Consider the following 24,189-nt stretch of genomic DNA (forward strand, 5'->3'; position numbering starts at 1 on the left):
GGCAAAGAGCATCACAGCAAAGCTGTTAAGTATCACTTCCCTTCCCACAACCCCCAATCATTCTCTTTGCCTTTAGTGCATTGAGAAGGTGAAGTTTAGGTGTCTGAAGAAAATTGTATTTATCTCACTTCAATCAAGAGTTTGTTATTTTGAAAGCTAGAGTAGGTTTACTCTAATCTTTCACCTTTTCAAAGATTGGGTCTAGCCGTACTCCACGTCAGTCTCTTCAGCAGGGCAGTGGTGGCTTTAAAGCAGTTAGGAACTTGTAAGGTGGGCCTTACTGCGTTTTCCTAACATTGTGCTGCCCTAGTATAGAAAGCAAGAGTAGGTTTACTCTAGTATTTCTTTTCTACACAAGTCTCTGTGAGGAGTGGCATCCTCTCATACCAGGTGTGCTGTCCTCCTGCCAGACAGCTGGATGTGCAGGTTGTCTTCTGGGGCTAGGAGGCTGGCACTGAAGGGGTTAAGAACCCAAAAACTTAAAATTAAATAAAAACTGCACTTAATTTGGGACTCAAAATCCTTACTGAATGATATTCTTGGCAGTGGGCAGGCACTTCATTTACATGTGATTGGGGATTTAGGGTTTAATCTCTTTCATGGAGGAAGGAGTTTACTCCCTAAAAGGCTCAGTTTTAATTTTAATCCTGGACCTAACTTTACTGTTTCCTAAAGAATTTAAGAACTTTGTTTATTAAGACAAATAGAGGGTCTGTTCATGATGCCAAGTTCATTAGCGGAGGTACTAGATATAGGAGAACGCACTTTACTACATGTGCTGTTTTCTTCCGTGAGCTAATGAACAGTGCATTTGTACTTTAATAGTAACAGAGCACCATTATTTTGTGTTTATCTTGTCTTTACTGAGGCTTCTTGTTCCGGCGAGATGAAGCGCGATATATACACGCTACATCTTATGTCGTTTTATGGCCGCCTCCTTCTCAGAGAAAGGGAGCAGCTCCATTTTAAGGACAGGGATTGAATTTCTCAGTTGGATGTTTCCTCGCCTCGTTCTCAAAATCTCCTACAGAAGGAGCATTAATATCTTTTAAGGTAAACTGGGCTGATAAAAGTGTAATCCCGGACGACATTATGCCCTGTTTAAAAAAAAAAAAAAAATCCTAACAAGGTTGATATGACAGGAACATCTTAGTGTATGTTACACGTTAATAAAAAATAAAGTATTCCTGTGTGTTACTGAGGCGAATAAGGTTAATAAATGAAGGTATTCCTTATTTAGTGCATGTTAGACGTTATACTGTATGTGCATTCATTTTATAGAGACTGGTGTAATACTGGAGCGCATATTTTTTGCATCCTAAAGTTGAGGTTTTTAATATATGCAGATTTATTCCACTGTAGTTCAGTGGTGAGCTATCCAGTCTATATCTAAAAATGAATAGTGGCATTGGAGGATTACATTTGATAAATTGCAAATCTTTTAATATAAAGATTTTGTTGTTTTTCAACCATTTGCCTCATGTCCCTCAGGGGAAGTTTATTCCTCAGTGCTGCTTCATAGCATAGTTGCTAAGTCAGCAGTTTAGTATCCTATACTGGTAGGGCATACGTATAAGACTGTTGAATGTATTAATAGGTTGTTGCCCTCTGAGCCTCATGTCCCCCAGGATGATGCTGTTCAGGCAATGCCACAGTTTTTCTCCTGCGGTTCCTCTCATACTCCTGGAGGAGTGTATTTGCCTACAGAATTGCAGCTCAGGAATCCTATGCGGTATCTGCGACTTTATCGTTTTTTTCCTTACCTACAGGAAAACTGCAAGAGGACATTAATCTTTCAGATAGTAAGGTTTCTGCTCCACTTTCTGCTACACAGGTCGCTATCTCTCCTGCGTCTAGTGTGGAGGATTCGCCGGTATCTTCTGAGGGTACAATCTCAGATTCGGACAGTATAATTCCTTCATCTGATGCTGAAGTGGTATATTTCAGATGCATGCTTGCACACCTTGTATATTGTTAAAGGAGGTTATGGCTACTTGGACGACATCAATAACCTTGTCATTGTCAACCCTTAAAAGTTTTGTAACTTTATCATTTCCATGATCCTTCCTATGAGGAGGTGTTTTTACGTGCCTTGAATATTTTCACAGGAATAGGAGAAGCTGGGGATAGTTTCTCCCTGTCTCTCGTCCTTTAAAGAATTTTCCTGTCACTGACTCCATTAAGATGCACGGTGCCTTAAGTAGATACTACCATGGCTCAGAGAACTTTGATCCCTATGGAAGGTAGCTGCTCTTTTACGGATCCATGGATAAGAATTTGGACGTTTTATTGCTCTTTTAGTGCAGTGCCTTGTCTTATTAAACTTGCTGTGCTAGCCCGTTGGGCATTGTGGCTGATATCTTGATCAGCTGAGAAGCCTACCTTTGACTTAGTGGTACAGTCTATGCCTTATAGTTCTGCTGTTGCAGGTTCAATATTTTATGTTTCCTGCAAATCCACGCTTTTTTTCCCTTTTTCTTCCTAATGAGTCCAAGAGCCGCATTCATTACTTATGGGAAAATAAGAACCTGGCCACTAGGAGAAGGCAAAGACCCACCAGCCAAAGGCTTAAATATTCCCCCCACCTCCCCTATCCCCCAGTCATTCTTTGCCTTTTGTCCCAGGAGGTTGGCAGAGAAGTATCAGGAAGCGTTCCTTTGTCTCTCCTTTATGGGGAGTTTGGAAGTCTCCGGTTGTGAAGACTGAGCTTGGGATTTTCTCCATGAGGCTCTGCTTTTCGCCTTATGGTCTGGTTTAGTTTTCGACCTGTGGGGTCAGTGACAGCGTGTTAGGATTTTTCCCCGCTTCTGTGTTTAGCTGTCTGATGGACTAGCTTACGGGGCTAGAGAGATTGTCTCAGAGGTTTCACAGAGTTTGTTGTTCTCCTAAGGCTTTTCCCAGACCTCTTGGGCAGGGGGCGCCCTTTGGGTGCTCGGTGTCTGGGTAATCATCATCAGATGATTACAGAGGTTTGGGGACGAGTATTTTTTATCTTGTGTTTTCCACCGGGGGCCTCTTTTTGTCGCTCTGTAGAGTGATGGGTTTCCGGTTGTCCGTGGTTTTTCGGAGACGAGCTGGCCGTTGGGATTCTTATCACCTATTTCTAGATGGCTTATCTCAGGGTTCTAGTCGTATTTGTTCTTAAGTGACCGTTTATTCCTCCCTGTTTTCTTGAGTGGAGGTGTGTGCTGGTTTGCTGGTTGTTGTGGCCTGTTGGCTTTCTAGCTACCGGTCAATGGATGGGTTGTGTTTGCATTACTGCACTAATCCTAACTAACTTTATTGGCCATGTGAACAGAGTTGCTTTGACGTTCGGCTCTGTGGCCTGTAGTGGTTGGGATGTCTTGGTTGTACAAGAGCACAAGAGAGGGTATTTCCTTTTCAGGGAGGGCTCCGCTATTGCTCGCACCACTAGCTTCTCCTTTCTGTCCGGCATCTGTTTCATTGACCATCTCTGGATTTGATACTTGCTGGTACGGCACCCTCAGACTCCTGAGGTCTGGGGTGCGGGACTGGGTTTTTGTTTTTTCCGGTTAGCTGGTAGGGGTTTTTTCCCTTGGTCCCTGCTGTTTAGCCGTTGGGACGCAGTATGGACTTTGAGATCTGTTTGTTCCCTTTGGGATTTCTCTTGTATTCTGCTGCGGTTCCTGTCATTGGGACCTGGGTCAGTGTACGTCTGCCCCCTGAAGTGGGTTGTCTTTTTGACAACTTTTTTTTTTTCTTCTTATATTACGCTCGGTCCCATAGTTGGTTGAGGGGCTGTGGCTGGGCTGTTGCCTTGAGAGATGGTGTCCTTTGGGTCCGTGATCTCGGTTGCATCTCTTTCTGGTGACCTTTCAGGTTCAGTGACCTGTTGGTAGATTTACGTCAATGGTGCCACCTTTTGGTTTGTCGAAGGGTTCTCGTTTTTGGACGAAACGGGGACTTTTGTTTTTGGAATGTGTTTTTTTGGGTGGTGCCTTCATGTGGTCCGCCTCTTACCCTGCCGTTTAGGCATTCTGTGTCCTCTTTGGCTTGGGTATAAATTTCCCATAAGTAATGAGTGCGGCTGTGGACTCTCTTCCATTAGGAAGAGAAAAAAAATTATGCTTACCTGATAATTTTCTTTTCGTCCGTGGGGAAAATTCTACAGCCCCCCGCCCGTTTTTGAGGCATTGTTTTTTTTATCTTCTGGCACCCTTTCACCTTGATGCTTCTTCCACTGTTCCTTGTCCTCGGCTGAATGACTGGGGGATAAGGGAGGTGGGAGGAGTATTTAAGCCTTTGGCTGGTGGGTCTTTGCCTCCTCCTGGTGGCCATGTTCTTATTTTCCCATAAGTAATGAGTTTCGTCATCCTAGAAAGACTTTTAGGTCTTGGGGTATTGCAAGAATGCTTTCTGGACAATATATGGTTCAGGTGTCATCCATCCTTCGAGCAAACTCTTTCAAGAGATTTGGTCCAATATACTTTCCAATGGACGGGAAATCAATCTGGAGATGAGTTCCTTTGTTTCATCTACAATGGTGAATTTGTTTGGGGACCTTAATAGATTCTCTATCTAGGAGAATATTTCTAACAGAGGTCAGATAATCAATGATTTCTTCCTTGTCCTCTCTCTGCAGTCTACTGTTCGGCCTACAGCAAACTCTAGTGGTCCGGTAGATAGCTTAACCATCTTGCAACCAGAGAGTTGAGAGTTTGAATTGAGCTGCAGTTGTTTTTCTTTTCTCTTTTCAGTGTATAGAGGGAACTGGTCTGATGGTTACATGAACATCATTCCCTTTGCTATTTTCCGTAAATTGGAGATCAATATGATCTATCTCAGGGATAGATCTAGATCAGTCTTCAAGAAATGCTCTTCCGTGGTCGTTTTTCAGGAGTATCTGTCTCAGGGCATGTGCCTCTGGAGACATTCCTGGGTGATGTGACCATGGACTTCAGCCTGCTGGGCTGGGAAGTGTCTGCTCTCCTCCTTAATCTTTTGGAGTTGAGTTATTTGCAATGTTCTGATGACTTGGCCTCAGTCGTCCTTAGCTTGTTTCCAGTCGAACAAGTTCTTCTCCATGAATTACATCAACTTCCAGAGCTATGACTGGCGTGGATTGTTTAGTGGGCGGAAGCTCACATTAGTTGTCCACTATTTACATTTCAGGAGTTGATACAGGGAGCGGATTTCTTGAGCAGTCAGATTTTTCCTCCGGGGAGTGGACTTTCTCCTGGAGGTGTTCTCCAGGTTAACCCTCAAATGGGGGGTGCTGGAGTTGGAGGTGGCAGTACGCCAACCTTTCTTGTTACGTTTAAGGGTCTAGAGATCTGTCAAATTCCCTGGTGGTTCTTTGGGATTTCAGTCTGACATCCTTGTTCCTCAGTCTGCTCTCCTTCCACGTGTCTTTGCTCGTATCATCTAGGAGTGAGCATCAGTATTTTTATTGCTCCTGCATAGTCTCGCAGGATCTGGATGCTGACCTAGCGGGGATGTGTCTCTTCCACCTTGGTGGTTGTTCCTGAGGAAGGACATTCCTATTCAGGGTCTATTATTTCATTTCTGTGAAGCTTTCTGCATGGAGTTTACCCGCTTGGTTCTGTCTAAGCGTGGTTTTTCTGGATCTATCATTGAGACCAAGTTACTAGATTGATTTGCCTAAGATATGGCGTATATATCTTTTTTTTTTATGTGAATCCAAGGGCTACTTTTGGAGTAGGGTCAGGATTCCTACGAATTTGTCCTTTCTCCAGGTAGACTGGAGATGGGTTTGTCAGTCAGTACCCGAGAGGGTCAGTTTACTGCATTCTTTTTTTGCTACATAAGCGTCTAGCGGACGTGCCAGATGTGCAATCTTTTTGACAGGCCTCGTTCAGAATCAGGCCTGTGTTTTAGGATGTTGCAACTTCCTGGAGCCTTACCCTTGTTCTTAGAGTGTTGCAGCTGGCTCCATCTGAGCCATTGCTTTCCGTAAGATATTAAGTTGATATCTTGGATGTTTTTGTCTCTTATTGCTATCTCTTCTGCTTGAGAATCTCGGAACTCTCAGCTTTGCAGTGTGATTTGCCTTATCTTATCTTGCTGATAAGATGGTTCTTCCTACTGAGCTAGTTTTCCTTCCTAAAGTTGTTTAGGATAGAAACCTTAAAGGGATAGTATACACTCATTTTCGGTTAACCACATGTAATAGACACTACTATAAAGAATAAGATGCACAGATACTGATATAAAAATCCAGTATAAAACTGTTTAAAAACTTACTTAGAAGCTCTCAGTTTAGCTCTGTTGAAAAGATAGCTGGAAAGCCCACTACAAGTGGGAAATAAGACACTCCCCCCTCCCCCTTCTTTTGCATATGAAAAGACCCTTTACACAAACAGGAGCAAGCTGGAGAAGGTAGCTGATGGTATTCTCATAAAACTTTGGGGCTTGGTTAGGAGTCTAAAAATCAGAGCAATGTTATTTAAAAATATGCAAAACTATACATTTTTTAAAAACAACAACTTTATGGGCTATAAAAATAGATCATCTACAAAACATTTATGGAAAGAAAAAATGAGTGTATAATGTCCCTTTAATCGGGAACCGTTGTTTCCTTCTCTATATCCTTATCCTTTTTTTTTCATAAGGATCGTTGTTGCACATTTTAGCTGTTGTGCATACTCTTAATTTTTATCTACAGGCGACTAAAGATTTTCACCAGTCTTCTGCCTTGTTTGCTTTTTCTCTGGGAAACGTTAAGGTCAGGAAGCTTTTGCTACTTCTTTTTCTCTTTGGTTGAAAAGTATTCTTAGTTTGATTTATGAGACTGCTGGACAGCAGCCTCCTGAGAGAATTACAGCTTTTTCCTCTAGAGCCGTCTCCTCTTCTTAGATTTTCAAAATAAAGCTTATGTGGAACAGATTTGCAAGGCTGTAACTCTCTGCATTCTTTTTCTAAATTTTACAGTTTGATTCTTTTGCCTCGACTGAGGTTCTTTTGGGAGAAAAATTCTTCAAGCGGTGGTGCCTTCTGTTTCGGTTACCTGTCTTGTCCCTCCCTAATCATTGGTGTCCTCTAGCTTGGGTATTGGTTGCCAACAGTAATTGATGATTCCGTGGACTTGCAGAATCTTAGGAAAGAAAACAAAATGTATACTTACCTGATAATGTATTTATTTCCGGATACGGTGAGTCCACGGCCTTCCCTTTATTTTAAGACAGCTCTTTTTAACTGTAACCTCAGGCACCTCTACAGCTTGTGTTACTTCTTTTCTTCTGTTATGTGTGATCAGTCCACGGGTCATCATTACTTCTGGGATATAACTCCTCCCCAACAGGAAATGCAAGAGGATTCACCCAGCAGAGCTGCATATAGCTCCTCCCCTCTACGTCAGTCCCAGTCATTCTCTTGCACCCAACGACTAGATAGGATGTGTGAGAGGACTATGGTGATTATACTTAGTTTTTATGACTTCAATCAAAAGTTTGTTATTTTAAAATAGCACCGGAGCGTGTTATTACTTCTCTGGCAGAGTTTGAGGAAGAATCTGTCAGAGTTTTTTACTATGATTTTAACCGGAGTAGTTAAGATCATATTGCTGTTCTCGGCCATCTGAGGGAGGTAAAGGCTTCAGATCAGGGGACAGCGGGCAGAGGAATCTGCATTGAGGTATGTAGCAGTTTTTATTTTCTGAATGGAATTGATGAGAAAATCCTGCCATACCGTTAAAATGACATGTATGTATACACTTCAGTATTCTGGGGATGGTATTTCACCGGAACTACTCTGTTAAAGGTCACTAATCCTTTTTAATAACTATTTATCATGTTAAACGTTTTTGCTGGAATGTAGAATCGTTTACATTGCTGAGGTACTGTGTGAATAAATATTTGGGCATTATTTTCCACTTGGCAGTTTTTTTGCTTTATTTGTGACAGTTTCGTTTCTCTTCACTGCTGTGTGGGAGAGGGAGGGGCCGTTTTGGCGCTCTTTGCTACGCATCAAAAAATACCAGTCAGTTACTTTTATTTTTCCTGCATGATCCGGTTCATCTCTGATAGATCTCAGGGGTCTTCAAACTTCTTTGAAGGGAGGTAAATTCTCTCAGCAGAGCTGTGAGAATTCTTATAGTGACTGTGAATAAAAACGTTGCTTTGTATTTTTTATGTCAAATTTAATTATTGTTATTTTACTAATGAACAAACCTTTGCTAAAAGTTTTGTTGTTTTAAAGTTTGATGCTATAACTGTTTTTCAGTTCACTATTTCAACTGTCATTTAATCGTTAGTACCTCTTTGAGGCACAGTACGTTTTTTGCTAAAAAAGATTATAGCCAAGTTGTAAGTTTTTTGCTAGTGTGTTAAACATGTCTGACTCAGAGGAAGATATCTGTGTCATTTGTTCCAATGCCAAGGTGGAGCCCAATAGAAATTTATGTACTAACTGTATTGATGCTACTTTAAATAAAAGTCAATCTGTACAATGTGAACACATTTCACCAAACAGCGAGGGGAGAGTTATGCCGACTAACTCGCCTCACGCGGCAGTACCTGCATCTCCCGCCCGGGAGGTGCGTGATATTTTGGCGCCTAGTACATCTGGGCGGCCATTACAGATAACATTACAAGATATGGCTACTGTTATGACTGAAGTTTTGTCTAAATTACCAGAACTAAGAGGCAAGCGTGATCACTCTGGGGTGAGAACAGAGTGCGCTGACAATGCTAGGGCCATGTCTGATACTGCGTCACAGCTCGCAGAGCATGAGGACGGAGAGCTTCATTCTGTGGGTGACGGTTCTGATCCAAACAGATTGGACTCAGATATTTCAAATTTTAAATTTAAATTGGAGAACCTCCGTGTATTACTAGGGGAGGTCTTAGCAGCTCTCAACGATTGTAACACCGTTGCAATACCAGAGAAACTGTGTAGGTTGGATAAATACTTTGCGGTACCGGCGAGTACTGACGTTTTTCCTATACCTAAGAGACTAACTGAAATTGTTACTAAGGAGTGGGATAGACCCGGTGTGCCGTTCTCACCCCCTCCAATATTTAGAAAGATGTTTCCAATAGACGCCACCACTCGGGACTTATGGCAAACGGTCCCCAAGGTGGAGGGAGCAGTTTCTACTTTAGCTAAGCGTACCACTATCCCGGTGGAGGATAGCTGTGCTTTCTCAGATCCAATGGATAAAAAATTAGAGGGTTACCTTAAGAAAATGTTTGTTCAACAAGGTTTTATATTACAACCCCTTGCATGTATCGCGCCGATTACGGCTGCGGCAGCATTTTGGATTGAGTCGCTTGAAGAGAACCTTAGTTCATCTACGCTAGACGACATTACGGACAGGCTTAGAGTCCTTAAACTAGCTAATTCCTTCATTTCGGAGGCCGTAGTACATTTAACCAAACTTACGGCTAAGAACTCAGGATTCGCCATACAGGCACGTAGGGCGCTGTGGCTAAAATCCTGGTCAGCTGATGTTACTTCTAAGTCCAAATTACTTAATATACCTTTCAAGGGGCAGTCTTTATTTGGGCCCGGTTTGAAAGAGATTATCGCTGACATTACAGGAGGTAAGGGCCACGCCCTACCTCAAGACAAAGCCAAAGCTAAGGCTAGACAGTCTAATTTTCGTCCCTTTCGGAACTTTAAAACAGGAGCAGCATCAACCTCCACTGCACCAAAACAGGAAGGAGCTGTTGCTCGTTACAGGCAAGGCTGGAAGCCTAACCAGTCCTGGAACAAGAGCAAGCAGGCCAGGAAACCTGCTGCTGCCCCAAAGACAGCATGAACCGAGAGCCCCCGATCCGGGACCGGATCTAGTGGGGGGCAGACTCTCTCTCTTCGCCCAGGCCTGGGCAAGAGATGTTCAGGATCCCTGGGCTCTAGAGATCATATCGCAGGGATACCTTCTAGACTTCAAATTATCTCCCCCAAGAGGGAGATTTCATCTGTCAAGGTTGTCAACAAACCAGATAAGGAAAGAAGCGTTTCTACGCTGCGTACAAGATCTGTTATTAATGGGAGTGATCCATCCGGTTCCGCGGTCGGAACAAGGACAAGGGTTCTACTCAAACCTGTTTGTGGTTCCCAAAAAAGAGGGAACTTTCAGGCCAATCTTAGATTTAAAGACTCTAAACAAATTCCTAAGAGTTCCATCGTTCAAAATGGAAACTATTCGGACAATCTTACCCATGATCCAAGAGGGTCAGTACATGACCACAGTGGATTTAAAGGATGCTTACCTTCACATACCGATCCACAAAGATCATCACCGGTATCTAAGGTTTGCCTTCTTAGACAGGCACTACCAGTTTGTAGCTCTTCCATTCGGATTGGCTACGGCTCCAAGAATCTTCACAAAGGTTCTGGGTGCCCTTCTAGCGGTACTAAGACCGCGAGGGATTTCGGTAGCTCCGTACCTAGACGACATTCTAATTCAAGCTTCAAGCTTTCAAACTGCCAAGTCTCATACAGAGTTAGTTCTGGCATTTCTAAGGTCGCATGGATGGAAAGTGAACGAAAAGAAGAGTTCTCTCTTTCCTCTCACAAGAGTTCCATTCTTGGGGACTCTTATAGATTCTGTAGAAATGAAGATTTACCTGACAGAAGACAGGTTAACAAAGCTTCAAAATGCATGCCGCGTCCTTCATTCCATTCAACACCCGTCAGTAGCTCAATGCATGGAGGTGATCGGCTTAATGGTAGCGGCAATGGACATAGTACCTTTTGCACGCCTACACCTCAGACCGCTGCAATTATGCATGCTAAGTCAGTGGAATGGGGATTACTCAGATTTGTCCCCTACTCTGAATCTGAATCAAGAGACCAGAAATTCTCTTCTATGGTGGCTTTATCGGCCACACCTGTCCAGGGGGATGCCATTCAGCAGGCCAGACTGGACAATTGTAACAACAGACGCCAGCCTACTAGGTTGGGGCGCTGTCTGGAATTCTCTGAAGGCTCAGGGACTATGGAATCAGGAGGAGAGTCTCCTTCCAATAAACATTCTGGAATTGAGAGCAGTTCTCAATGCCCTTCTGGCTTGGCCCCAGTTAACAACTCGGGGGTTCATCAGGTTTCAGTCGGACAACATCACGACTGTAGCTTACATCAACCATCAGGGAGGGACAAGAAGCTCCCTAGCAATGATGGAAGTATCAAAGATAATTCGCTGGGCAGAGTCTCACTCTTGCCACCTGTCAGCAATCCACATCCCGGGAGTGGAGAACTGGGAGGCGGATTTCTTGAGTCGCCAGACTTTTCATCCGGGGGAGTGGGAACTTCATCCGGAGGTCTTTGCCCAAATACTTCGACGTTGGGGCAAACCAGAGATAGATCTCATGGCGTCTCGCCAGAACGCCAAACTTCCTCGCTACGGGTCCAGATCCAGGGATCCGGGAGCAGTTCTGATAGATGCTTTGACAGCACCTTGGAACTTCAGGATGGCTTATGTGTTTCCACCCTTCCCGCTGCTTCCTCGATTGATTGCCAAAATCAAACAGGAGAGAGCATCAGTAATTCTAATAGCACCTGCATGGCCACGCAGGACTTGGTATGCAGATCTAGTGGACATGTCATCCTGTCCGCCTTGGTCTCTACCTCTAAGACAGGACCTTCTGATACAGGGTCCATTCAAACATCAAAATCTAACTTCTCTGAAGCTGACTGCTTGGAAATTGAACGCTTGATTTTATCAAAACGTGGTTTTTCTGAGTCGGTTATTGATACCCTAATTCAGGCTAGGAAGCCTGTTACCAGAAGGATTTACCATAAAATATGGCGGAAATACCTATACTGGTGCGAATCCAAAGGTTACTCCTGGAGTAAGGTTAGGATCGCTAGGATACTGTCCTTTCTACAAGAAGGTTTAGAAAAGGGTTTATCAGCTAGTTCATTAAAGGGACAGATTTCAGCTCTGTCCATCTTGTTACACAGACGTCTGTCAGAAAATCCAGACGTCCAGTCCTTTTGTCAGGCTTTAGCTAGGATCAAGCCTGTGTTTAAAGCTGTTGCTCCACCATGGAGTTTAAACTTAGTTCTTAACGTTTTACAGGGTGTTCCGTTTGAACCCCTTCATTCCATTGATATAAAAATGTTATCTTGGAAAGTTCTGTTTTTAATGGCTATTTCCTCGGCTCGAAGAGTCTCTGAGTTATCAGCCTTACATTGTGATTCCCCTTATCTGATTTTTCACTCAGACAAGGTAGTTCTGCGTACTAAACCTGGGTTCTTACCTAAGGTAGTCACTAACAGGAACATCAATCAAGAGATTGTTGTCCCATCCTTGTGTCCAAATCCTTCTTCAAAGAAGGAACGTCTTTTACACAATCTGGATGTAGTTCGTGCCCTCAAGTTCTACTTGCAGGCAACTAAAGATTTTCGCCAAACTTCTTCCTTGTTTGTCGTTTACTCTGGACAGAGGAGAGGTCAAAAAGCTTCTGCTACCTCTCTCTCTTTTTGGCTTCGTAGCATAATACGTTTAGCCTATGAGACTGCTGGACAGCAGCCTCCTGAAAGAATTACAGCTCACTCCACTAGAGCTGTGGCTTCCACTTGGGCCTTTAAGAATGAGGCCTCTGTTGAACAGATTTGCAAGGCTGCAACTTGGTCTTCACTTCATACTTTTTCCAAATTTTACAAATTTGACACTTTTGCTTCTTCGGAGGCTATTTTTGGGAGAAAGGTTCTTCAGGCAGTGGTTCCTTCTGTATAATGAGCCTGCCTTTCCCTCCCGTCATCCGTGTACTTTTGCTTTGGTATTGGTATCCCAGAAGTAATGATGACCCGTGGACTGATCACACATAACAGAAGAAAACATAATTTATGCTTACCTGATAAATTCCTTTCTTCTGTTGTGTGATCAGTCCACGGCCCGCCCTGTTTTTAAGGCAGGTAAATATCTTTTAAATTATACTCCAGTCACCACTTCACCCTTGGTTACTCCTTTCTCGTTGATTCTTGGTCGAATGACTGGGACTGACGTAGAGGGGAGGAGCTATATGCAGCTCTGCTGGGTGAATCCTCTTGCATTTCCTGTTGGGGAGGAGTTATATCCCAGAAGTAATGATGACCCGTGGACTGATCACACAACAGAAGAAAGGAATTTATCAGGTAAGCATAAATTATGTTTTTTCTCCATTTTCCTTTGGTCGAATGACTGGGGGTTGTGGGAAGGGAAGTGATACTTAACAGCTTTGCTGTGGTGCTCTTTGCCGCCACCTGCTGGCCAGGAGTGATATTCACAGTAATTGATTATTCCGTGGACTCACCGTATCCAGAAAGAAAGAAATTTCAGGTAAGCATAAATTTTGTTTTTTACATACCTGAATGTATACATTAATCAACACCTCCTCAACATTGAGGGGGTGTCCCAAATTTGTGGTTGGGAATTCTGGTCACTTTAACTATATGGCCCAGGGACAGGGAACCCCAAAATTTTCTTTCATGATTCAGATACATACAATTTTAAACAATTTTCCTATTTACTTCTATTATCAAATGTGCATCATTATATTGTTATCCTTTGCTGAATGAGCAGCATTGCACTACTGGCAGCTAGCTGAACATTTCTAGTTAGCCAATAACAATAGACAAATGTGTGCACACACCAATCATCAGCTAGCTCCCAGTAGTGTAGTATATGTGTGTATTATTTTTTAACAATGAATACCAGGAGAACAAAACATTTGACGATAAGTGAGTTTAAGTGTCTTAAAATAACATGCTCTATCTGAATCATGTAAGTTTAATTTTGACTTTCCTATTTCTTTAAACCACTTCAAAATCTATATGTAAGGTTTTACTCTATTCTTAGTTTACATTTTCTCTTTTTTTATGTTGTGTCAAGTGTTTTGCTTTCTGCCTTAGATAAAACAATTGTTTATCTTATTTTGCACGTCTGATATATTTATTTCTAGTTCAAACTATTTTCTTCCCTTTCAGGGTCAACCCAGTTCCCATACAATCCTCTGACAATGGGAATGCTGAACAGCACTCCTCCATCCTCCATGTCTTGTGCCCAACCGACAATGACACAGAGTTCAGCACACCAACAGAGTCGGATATGGGAACGAGAGCCTGCACCACTTCTCTCCGCACAGTATGAAACACTGTCGGACAGTGATGACTGAAACAGATTAGAGGCCAATATACACTGTTGAGTTCCCAAAGGGATCTAAAGGAATCTTCAAAATGTTAAAACTTGATGCCTGGAGAGTTCCACAAGCTGCATAGCAAACTTCTTCAAGCAAGAGGCTTGTTAAAAATACATATGACTATTGGTCTGCATTGACCAGGCCCATCTGCTTGCAGAATGTAATTAATAAAGAACTGAGGCTCTACACAAAATGTAAAGAACTTTTAAACAGATAAATGGACAGTTACTAATTTACAGCTATTTGTAAAGAAAACCATGTCTTTAAATCATTATGTAAATATGTGCAGTGTATTTTTTTTTTTTTTTGGCTGTAGCATCTGGTGTATGTATGTTTGTCAATGCCTCAGATCTGGAGGAACATTTTTGTATATATATATATAATTTTTTTTAACTATCTTTTTCTCAAGCGTTCAAATTATACTAAACTTGCTTCCTAGATGGCATAGTGCCTCACCTATTTAAAAAAATAATAATAATCTGCACCTTAAAATGACAGGCCTAGCTTTACATTTGTGGCCACTATCCCTAATTTCTTACAGAGATTAAAAATAAATCCTTCATTTTTATCTTCTAAAAAGGTGAGAAAAAGTCAGTTGAATTTAATATTACTGTTCTGCTTTTTTGTTCTTAACCTTTGAAATAATGCGTTGCACATTTGAATGCAAATGTCACACTATAAATCCCTCTTTTTTTCAGAGATGTTTGCCTCATTGTAAAAATATATATATATATTTTTTTTCTTTTATCATACGAACGGAGCTTTGCTGCACTAGCAATGACCATTGCAAAATTGTCTGTGAATTTTAGGGTGTTTTTATCTTCTGCAGGAAAATATTTCCATTGGAAAATAAATATATGTATAGGCAGGATTGTGTCACCAATCTTAAAACTGTCAGATTGGTACTGTAGATGCTTTTTCTCACAGCTTAATTCTATACATAATTGTAATAAAACTGGTTTCCTGCAGGACAGTATTTCAGCTGTTTTTCTTTTCCTGTTTAGTCTCAAAATATAGACAGACATACACACACATGCATATATATATATATATAAATATACGTGTGTGTGTATGTATATACAGGTAGCCCTCAGTTTACGCCGGAGTTAGGTTCCAGAAGGAATGGTTGTAAATCGAAACCGTTGTAAATTGAAACCAAGTTTATAATGTAGTCAATGGGAAGTGAGGGAGTTGGGTTCCAGGCCCCTCTCAAAATTGTCATAAGTAACACCTAATATTTTATTTTTAAAGCTTTGAAATAAAGACTTTAAATATAAAAACATCATTATAAACCTAATTAAAAAATCACACAACACAGAATATATAATTAAACTAAGTTAAATGAACAAAAAACATTTGCTAAAACAGCATTATAAACCTAATAAAATAATCACACAACACAGGCTTTACTTGCATTTTTCTGCAAACAGTTCCTTCTATGCATTCCAATATGGACTGATTTATACACCCTGTTCCAAATTATTATGCAAATTCTATTTCAGTGTCACAAAGATTAAATTTTTTTTTTTTCAGTTTAACTCATGGATGGCATTGTGTCTCAGGGCTCTCTTGATCACTGAAAACAATCTGACACCTGTGATAATTAGATTGCCAGGTGAGCCCAATTAAAGGATAAACTACTAAAGGAGGGTGTTCCACATTATTAAGCAGAGCACCATTTTCAAGCAATATGGGGAAGAAAAAGGATCTCTCTGCTGCCGAAAAGAGTGAAATAGTTCAATGCCTTGGACGAGGTATGAAAACATTAGATATTTCACGAAAACCTAAACGTGATCATCGCACTATTAAGAGATTTGTGGCTGATTCAGAGCACAGACGGATTCGTGCAGATAAAGGCACATTGAGGAAGATTTCTGCCAGATCCAGGCATCAGATCAAGAGAGCAGCTGCTAAAATACCATTGCATAGCAGCAAACAGATATTTGAAGCTGCTGGTGCCTCTGGAGTCCTATGGACATCAAGGTGTAGAATCCTCCAGAGTGTTGCAACTGTGCATAAACCTTCCATTCGGCCACCACTAACCAATGCTCACAAGCAGAAACGGCTGCATTGGGCAGTAAAATACATGAAGACTAATTTTTAAACAGTCCTGTTCACTGATGAGTGCCGTGCAACCCTGGTTGGTCCAGATAGATGGAGTAGTGGATGGTTGGTGTACGAACACCCTGTTCCAACAAGGCTGCAACGTCAGCAAGGCGGAGTCATGTTTTGGGCCAGAATCATGGGAAAAGAGCTGGTCGGGCCCCTTTAGGGTCCCCGAAGGTGTAAAGATGACCTCTGCAAAGTATGTGGAGTTCCTGACTGACCACTTCCTTCCCTGGTACAGAAGGAAGAACTATACTTTCCGTAATAAAATCATCTTCATGCTTGACAATGCACCATCTCATGCTGCAAAGAATACCTCTGCATCAATGGCTGCTATGGGGATAAAAGGAGAGAAAGTCATGGTGTGGCCTCCATCCTCCCCTGACCTCAATCCTATTGAGAACCTTTGGAGCATCCTCAAGCAAAAGATCTATGAGGGTGGGAGGCAGTTTACATCCAAACAGCAGCTCTGGGAGGCTATTATGACATCTTGCAAACACATTCAAGCAGAAACTGTCCAAAAACTCACAAGTTCAATGGATGCAAGACTTGTGAAGCTGCCATCAAATAAGGGGTCCTATGTTAAAAAATGTAACGTGACTTGTTAAAATGTTTAAAAAGTTAAAATGTTTAAAAAGTTAAAATGTTGTTCAAAGTTTGATTGAAATAGCTTTTGATTTCAGTAAATATGCTGCAAACACAACAAATGACATTTTTCAGTTCTTTACAACCTATAAAGTGTTTTGAAACTTACTGTGCGTAATAATTTGGAACAGTGCATTGTAAGTTTTTTATTTTGAAAAAAAATACTGATATCATTAGGTTTGTTCAATAAAATTTTAATTGTACTCTTAATAGTTGATAACATGAGAATTATGCTGACTGTTGTTTACATCAATTATTTAGGTAAATGAGAAAGATATCATTGGCATAATAATTTGGAACAGGGTGTAGACAGGAAGATCTTGTTCCTTTAATAACTGCTGGATAGCTCATGTCTATCTACACTGAATAAATTCCAGCCTGCTTGTGTGCTAAGCTTGCACAGCTTCACCTACTGGCTATTTTAATCAATGCACTGCTTTCTCAATGCTTTTCAATAGCAGTCAAATGACTGCTAAAAAAGGTTGTTATTTTGAAACGGCGCAAATTGACCCGGCTTAAACCGAGGGCCACCTGTATATTTATATATACAGGTAGCCCTCAGTTTACGCCGGGGTTATGTTCTAGAAGGAATGGTTGTAAATTGAAACCCAGTTTATTATGTAAGTCAGTGGGAAGTGAGGGAGTTAGATTCCTGGCCCCTCTCAAAATTGTCATAAGTAACACCTAATACATTATATTAAGAGATTGCATGATTTAGGGGGTCTCCCCGAAACGTCGCATCTTATTTTTAAGGTCTTCAATAAAAGTATAATTTTATCCACAGTGCTGGCACCATCATTTGATTTCGTTACATTTTGGGGGTTTTGCAGTCTATCCCCTTTGCCGGAGCACTAACAGAGTGGTGCTGTCTCTATCATTGGACTTTGCAAATTGAACCATCGTAAACTGAGGGCCACGTGTGTGTGTGTATATATATATATATATGTGTGTGTGTGTGTATATATATATATATATATATAGCAGGTTGTATGAAGCACTCACTGGACTTAGTTCGTCTCACAGCAAATCAAACTTTTATTGTTGTAACGTTTCGGGATAAAACAAAATCCCTTCTGCAATCAAATTGTGTAAAACACAAACTTATATAGGCCGATTGAACCCACCCCAGTTGATTGAACCAATCCCCACAGGTCGTGTGCAAAATCACACAGTAATGTGGGCAAAACACTATCACTATAGCAACAAAGCTAGATAATATTGTTACTATCAGAAAGCATTGGTCTGATTTTGGCAGTGATTTCAGCACGAGCGCTCAGGCTTTCTAACAAAGTATGCTTTATATAGCGCTTTTTAAAATATATGTTCCACTTGAGGTGCATATTTAATACACTTTATTAACATGGGTTTTACTTTCTATTATTTTTGCTGGATTGCTCACACAAATGAGTATCTACCTTTGTTGCTATAGTGATAGTGTTTTGCACACAACCTGTGCGGATTGATTCAATCAATTGGGGTTGTTTTCATTATGCCTATATAAGTTTGTGTTTTATACTATTTGATTGTCAGAAGGGATTTTTTTTATCCCGAAACGTTACAACAATAAAAGTTTGATTTGCTGTGAGACGACCGAAGTCTAGTGAGTGCTTCATACAACCTGCTGTTATTAACTCTTATAGCACCCTGGCAGTTGGAGATTATCAGTGAGAGTGCATCCACACTACAATATTATTTTTAGATAGATATATATATATATTATGGTATTCTAATCTACAGATCCACCCACGAAGCGACAGCTACCTGGGTGCAGTTATGTCCTCTTATATATCAGCAATAAAGTGCACTCTAGGGTTTTGGATATCAAAAAGCCCAAATTTAATTAACGTTTCAGGGAGATTTACATCCCCTTCATCAGAACTGATGAAGGGGATGTAAATCTCCCTGAAAGGTTAATTAAATTTTGGCTTTTTGAAATCCAAAATGTGTGTGTGTATGCGAGAGTCCACAAGCTTGTTACTGATGGGATACACATTCCTACCAGGAGGAGGCAAAGTTTCCCAAACCTCAAATGCCTATAAATACACCTCCCACCTCTCGTACCTCAGTTTTAAAAACTTTGCCTCCTTAGGAGGTGGTGAAGCATGATGTGCTTGCTTCTTTAGTGAAAGTCGCTTCTAAGCATATTGAAGCCCAGTTCCTCTCTAAGTACAGTGTTTGTCTGAGGGATGTGAACGGAGTGACACCATGTTTTCACCTATAGGAAATCTATTCTTAAGGCTCTCTGTAAGTTCGGTCGCAGGGATTTATCTGCTGCTTCCCTTTACAGATTGACATTATACTCCTCTACCATTACCTCTGATGATATGTTTCAGTACTGGTTTGGCTGTCTGCTATATATGGATGGCTGTCTTATGGTAAGTATAATCCGTTTTTCTCTTTAAGACACTCTATCGACAGCTATCGAAGGCACTTTATTTTTTTAAAGTTATAAATGTGTAAATATATGTTTCCATCTAAAGGGGAGGAGAGTCCACTTCTTCATTCATCACTTGTGGGAAATAAGAACCTGGCCTCCAGGAGGAGGCAAAGACACCCCAGCCAAAGGCTTAAATACCTCCCCCACTTCCCTCATCCCCCAGTTATTTTTTGCCTTTCGACACAGGAGGTTGGCAGAGAAGTGTTGGAAGAGTCGGAGTACTCTCTTATGGAGGGTAGTACTCTTCGCAATGGGACTGGAGTTTTAAGTAATCCTATCAGTCTCTAAGTGAGAACATGGGTGAAAGTTAGAGTCCGGAGATGCAGGGGGGAGTTCTTCTGCGAAACCATCCCAACTCATATTAACAACTCCTTAAGCAATCAACGTTGACTAGTTTCGCTGCCTGCTTTTATTCTCTCAAGTCTGTCAGGAACGATGATACTAACCTGTCACCCTTGAAGGGCCGTGTTCTTGTTCCACTGTGTTGATTCTGGTAAGATTGTTTCAATATATATATGTGTGTGATAACGCAAGAAGACAGGGTCACAGTGTGACTCCTTTTATCTGTATAGAATCTAGGGTAATACCCTCGGAAGGGGGTTATGGAACAGGGGGAATTTTAATATACATAATGCTTGTGTTTTTGCTGCACTTGTGTGAGATGAGGCTCTGTCAGTGTGGAACAGTTAGAGAGAGATTGAGGCAGGCTTTTTGGCACGTCTCTCGCTCAGTGCAGGGGTGGTCCTGCATGGCACTCCATGTGACCGGGTGTGGCCTCAGTAACTTCCTTTTTCTCGACCTGTGTTTGGAGGAGATGAAAGCTGTTTCTGGTAGTCCGGGTCATAGGAGGTGGTGAGTGCCCCGGCCATTGGGATATAAAGGTGCCATTTAATATATAATCATGTCCGTAATAAAGGCGCAAGCTATGGAGGACTCTGATATGTTGGAGGATACTCCTTTCTTATCTAAACCTATTAACTGTGTATACTGTGAGGTGGTTCCGGTGGAACTGCCATTACAGCTCTGTTCCACATGTTATGACAATATTACTACTTCTTAAAAGAATAAAGTATTTAGTACAACTGAGCCGTTCACCTCTGAGGGTTTTTCATCCCGTGAGGTGCGTTCCCTACAAGCATCTCCGATTACACAAGCAGTACCCCAGGGCACTACTAACCCTCCTGCGGGAGGGGCCCTTTGGCCTCCAGACTTCGCAGATCAGTTGCAGACGACAGTTTCTTTGGCCATAATTGTGATGCCTCGTCCTACTAAGCGCAAGTGGAAGGTACGGCACTGCTATCCATCTCAGAGGTCTTCGACTCCGCTGGGTATCTCAAACAGATTATCCGCGAGGACAATTCCGACTTATCGGAGGATGTCGCTTCTGAGTCAGAATCGGCTACTTCTAGGCCTCCGTCTGCGGAGGAACCAGATTTAAAATTTAAGATGGAGCATTTTGCGTTTCCTGCTGAAGGAAGTGCTTGCTACGCTGGAAGTTCTGGAACCGAAACTACCGGAGGAACCTTCGATCCCTAAACTGAATAAGGTTTACAAGGACAGGGGGTAGTGCTTCAGGCCTTCCTGGTTCCTAGCAAAATGGCGAACATTATTAAAAATGAATGGGAGAAACTGGGTTCGTCCTTTTCTCCCTCGTCTTCTTAGAAGCTTTTCCCCATTCCGGACGCACAGCTTGAACTGTGGGGAACCGCCCCTAAGGGGGATGGTGCTATCTACGCTCGCTAAGAGAATTACCATTCCGCTTGAGGATAGCTCCTCTTTTAAGGAACCCATGGATAAAAAGATGGAGTCCATTTCGGAAGATGTTCCAACTGATGGGGTTCGTTTTCCAACTGGCGGCGGCAGTCGCGGCTACCTATTGGTGTGACGCACTATTAGCAATGGTTGACAAGGAGACCCCCCTCAAGGAGATTTTGGATTGAATCAAAACCTTAAGGTTAGCGCATTCGTTCATTTGTGATGCTAACATGCAGATTATTAGCCTGAATGCTAAGACGTCAGGGTTTTCTGTCTTAGCTCGCAGTGCTCTGTGGCTAAAATCGTGGTCTGCTGACATGACGTCTAAGTCTTGCATGCTTTCCCTACCATTCAAGGGGAAGGTTTTGTTTGGCCAGGGCCTGGATTCTATCATATCTACAGTCACGGGTGGCAAGGACGCCTTCTTACCTCAGGATAAGAAAGCCAAACCTAAGGGAACTACTTTTTGTCCCTTTCGTGCAGACAAGTCTCAGCGCCAGCAGCCTTCCGCAAAATCTGAGCAATCCAAGGGATCTTGGAAGCCAGCAAACTCTTGGAAGTCCAAGCAGAACAAGAAGCCCATGAAGGGGCGGCCCCCGACCCGTCCTTGGATCAGGTAGGGTGTAGACTATCTCTTTTTGCGAGGGCCTGGAGGGGAGACGTTACAGACCCTTGGGTCCTGGAGGTTGTCGTCCAGGGGTACAGGATAGGTTTCAAATCGTATCCGCCCCCAGAGGCAAGTTCCTCCTGTCAAACATCTCTTCAGAACCAGAAGAGAGAGACGCCTTCCTGAGGTGTGTGAGGGATCTTTCATCTCTTGGGGTAATCATCCCAGTTCCTCCTGCAGAAAGAGGTCTGGGGTATTATTCAAACCTTTTTGTGGTCCCAAGGAAGGAAGGAGGGCACGTTTCGTCCAATTCTTAACCTAAAGGCCCTAAACAAGTTGTCAGTCCCATCGTTCAAGATGGAGACGATTAGGTCAATTTTGCCCCTGGTTCAAGAGGAGCAATTCATGATGACTATAGACCTGAAGGATGCTTACCCTCATGTTCCAGTTCTACGGTTCGCATTCCTGGACCAGCACTTCGTTTGTGGCCCTTCTGCTTGGTCTGGCGACGGCCCCAGTAGTCTTTACAAAGGTTCTGGGAGATCTTCTTGTAGTAGCGAGAGCCAGAGGGATTGCAGTTGCTCCGTATCTGGACGATATCCTGGTCCAGGCTCCATCCTACAGTCTGTCAGAGGATCATTCGAGAGCTCTCCTCCTACTTCGATCCCGTGGTGTAAGATAAACGAAGGAAAGCATTCATTGGTCCCCAGCAACAGGGTTGAGTTCATCCAGGGGAATTGTCCCTCCACCCGAGATGTTTACGGAGATCTGCAGAAGATGGGGACACCGGAAATGGATCTCATGGCATCCAGACTCAATTGCAAGCTACCCAGATATGGGTCGCGATCCAGGGATCCCCAGGCAGAAATGATAGACGCCTTGGCAGTACCCTGGGATTGCAACCTAATCTTCATATTTCCACCATTGCCTCTTCTACCTCGAGTAGTGGCCCCCATCAAGCAGGAGCAAGCCTCTGCTATTCTGATTGCTCCGTCATGGCCGCGGAGGACGTGGTTTGCGGATCTAGTGGCAATGTCGTCATATCCGCCATGGAAGTTACCTTGTAGCAAAGGATCTGCTAGTTCAAGGCCCTTTTCTACATCAAAATCTCGATTCTCTGAGGCTGACTGCATGGAGATTGAATGCCTAGTCTTAGCCAAAAGAAGTTTTTTCGGAAAGAGTGATCAACACTCTCATCCAGGCCAGGAAGCCAGTCACTAGACGCATCTACCACAAGATGTTGAGGACCTACTTGTCCTGGTGTGAGGAACAAGGAATACCCATGGCACAAGGTAAAGGTATCTAAGATTTTGGCCTTTCTCCAGGATGGTCTGGATAAGGATCTTGCCGCCAGTTCCCTAATTGGACAGATCTCAGCTTTATCGGTACTGTTGCATAGGAAGCTTGCGGAGCTTCCTGACATTCAGTCCTTTGTTCAGGCTCTACTAAGGATTAGACCGGTCTTCAGGAATCCGGCTCCTCCTGGATCTTAAACTTGGTGCTTATGGTTTTGTAGAGGGCTCCGTTTGAGCCTATGCATGCCCTGGACTTTAAGATTCTATCATGGAAGTTTCCTGTTGTTATTGGCTATTGCATTGGCACGCAGAGTCTCTGAGTTGGCGGCCTTACAATTTGAGCCTCCTTACTTGGTTTTTCATGCTGACAAAGCCGTTCTGCGAGCCGATTTGGGATTTCTTCCCAAGATAGTTTTGAGTCGTAACATTAACCAGGAAATAGTGGTCCTAACCCTTCCTCTTCAAAGGAGAGGTTACTTCATAATCTGGATGTGGTTCAGGCCTTGAAGTTTTATCTTCAAGCCACAAAGGAGTTCAGACAGACGTCGTCTTTATTCGTTGTGTATTCTGGAAGGCGCAGAGGGCCTCTGCAACTTCTCTATCTTTTTAGTTGAGGAGTATGATCCGTCTGGCTTACGAGACAGCGCCTTCCAGAATAAGACTCCTCAGAGGATTACGGCTCACTCAACTAGAGCTGTGACTTCTTCTTGGGCCTTTAAGAATGAGGCTTCTATGGAGCAGATATGTAAGGCGGCAACCTGGTCATCCTTACATACTTTTGCAAAATTTTACAAATTTGACTTTTTTACTTCGATGGAAGCATCTTTTGGGAGAAAGGTTCTGCAGGCTGTGGTGCCCTCAGTATAGGGTCCACCTCCTTTACCCTCCCATTTTCATTCAGTGTCCTCTAGAGCTTGGGTATTTGTTCCCAACAGTGATGAATGAAGCAGTGGACTTAAATTATGCTTACCTGATAATTTCATTTCGATCGTGGGCAGGAGAGTCCACTGCACCAGCCCGTTCTCTGGTGGGCGGACCTAAAATTATTTTTGTTCTTCTGGCACCATTTATACCCTGATATTTCTCCTACTGTTTCTTGTTCCCTTGGCAGAATGACTGGGGGATGAGGGAAGTTGGGGAGGTATTTAAGCCTTTGGCTGGGGGGGTGTCTTTGCCTATTCCTGGTGGCCAGGTTCTTATTTCCCACAAGTGATGAATGAAGCAGTGGACTCTCCT

General features: G+C 42.6%; 1 protein-coding gene across 7 annotated transcripts in view; it reads left to right on the plus strand.

The window, feature by feature from the left end:
- Positions 1 to 15,084, plus strand: part of NCOR1 (nuclear receptor corepressor 1) — a 1,077,134-nt gene extending 1,062,050 nt beyond the window's left edge. For all 7 annotated transcript variants that reach the window (XM_053706113.1, XM_053706112.1, XM_053706115.1 and 4 more), the window contains one exon: positions 13,897 to 15,084. In XM_053706113.1, coding sequence (XP_053562088.1) covers positions 13,897 to 14,084 — 188 coding nt within the window. In that variant the 3' untranslated portion in view covers positions 14,085 to 15,084. The remainder of the gene's footprint in view (positions 1 to 13,896) is intronic.
- The last annotated feature ends 9,105 nt before the right edge of the window (positions 15,085 to 24,189 follow it).

The sequence above is a fragment of the Bombina bombina genome, chromosome 3 (assembly GCF_027579735.1).
Source record: "Bombina bombina isolate aBomBom1 chromosome 3, aBomBom1.pri, whole genome shotgun sequence".
Classification (NCBI taxonomy): domain Eukaryota; kingdom Metazoa; phylum Chordata; class Amphibia; order Anura; family Bombinatoridae; genus Bombina; species Bombina bombina.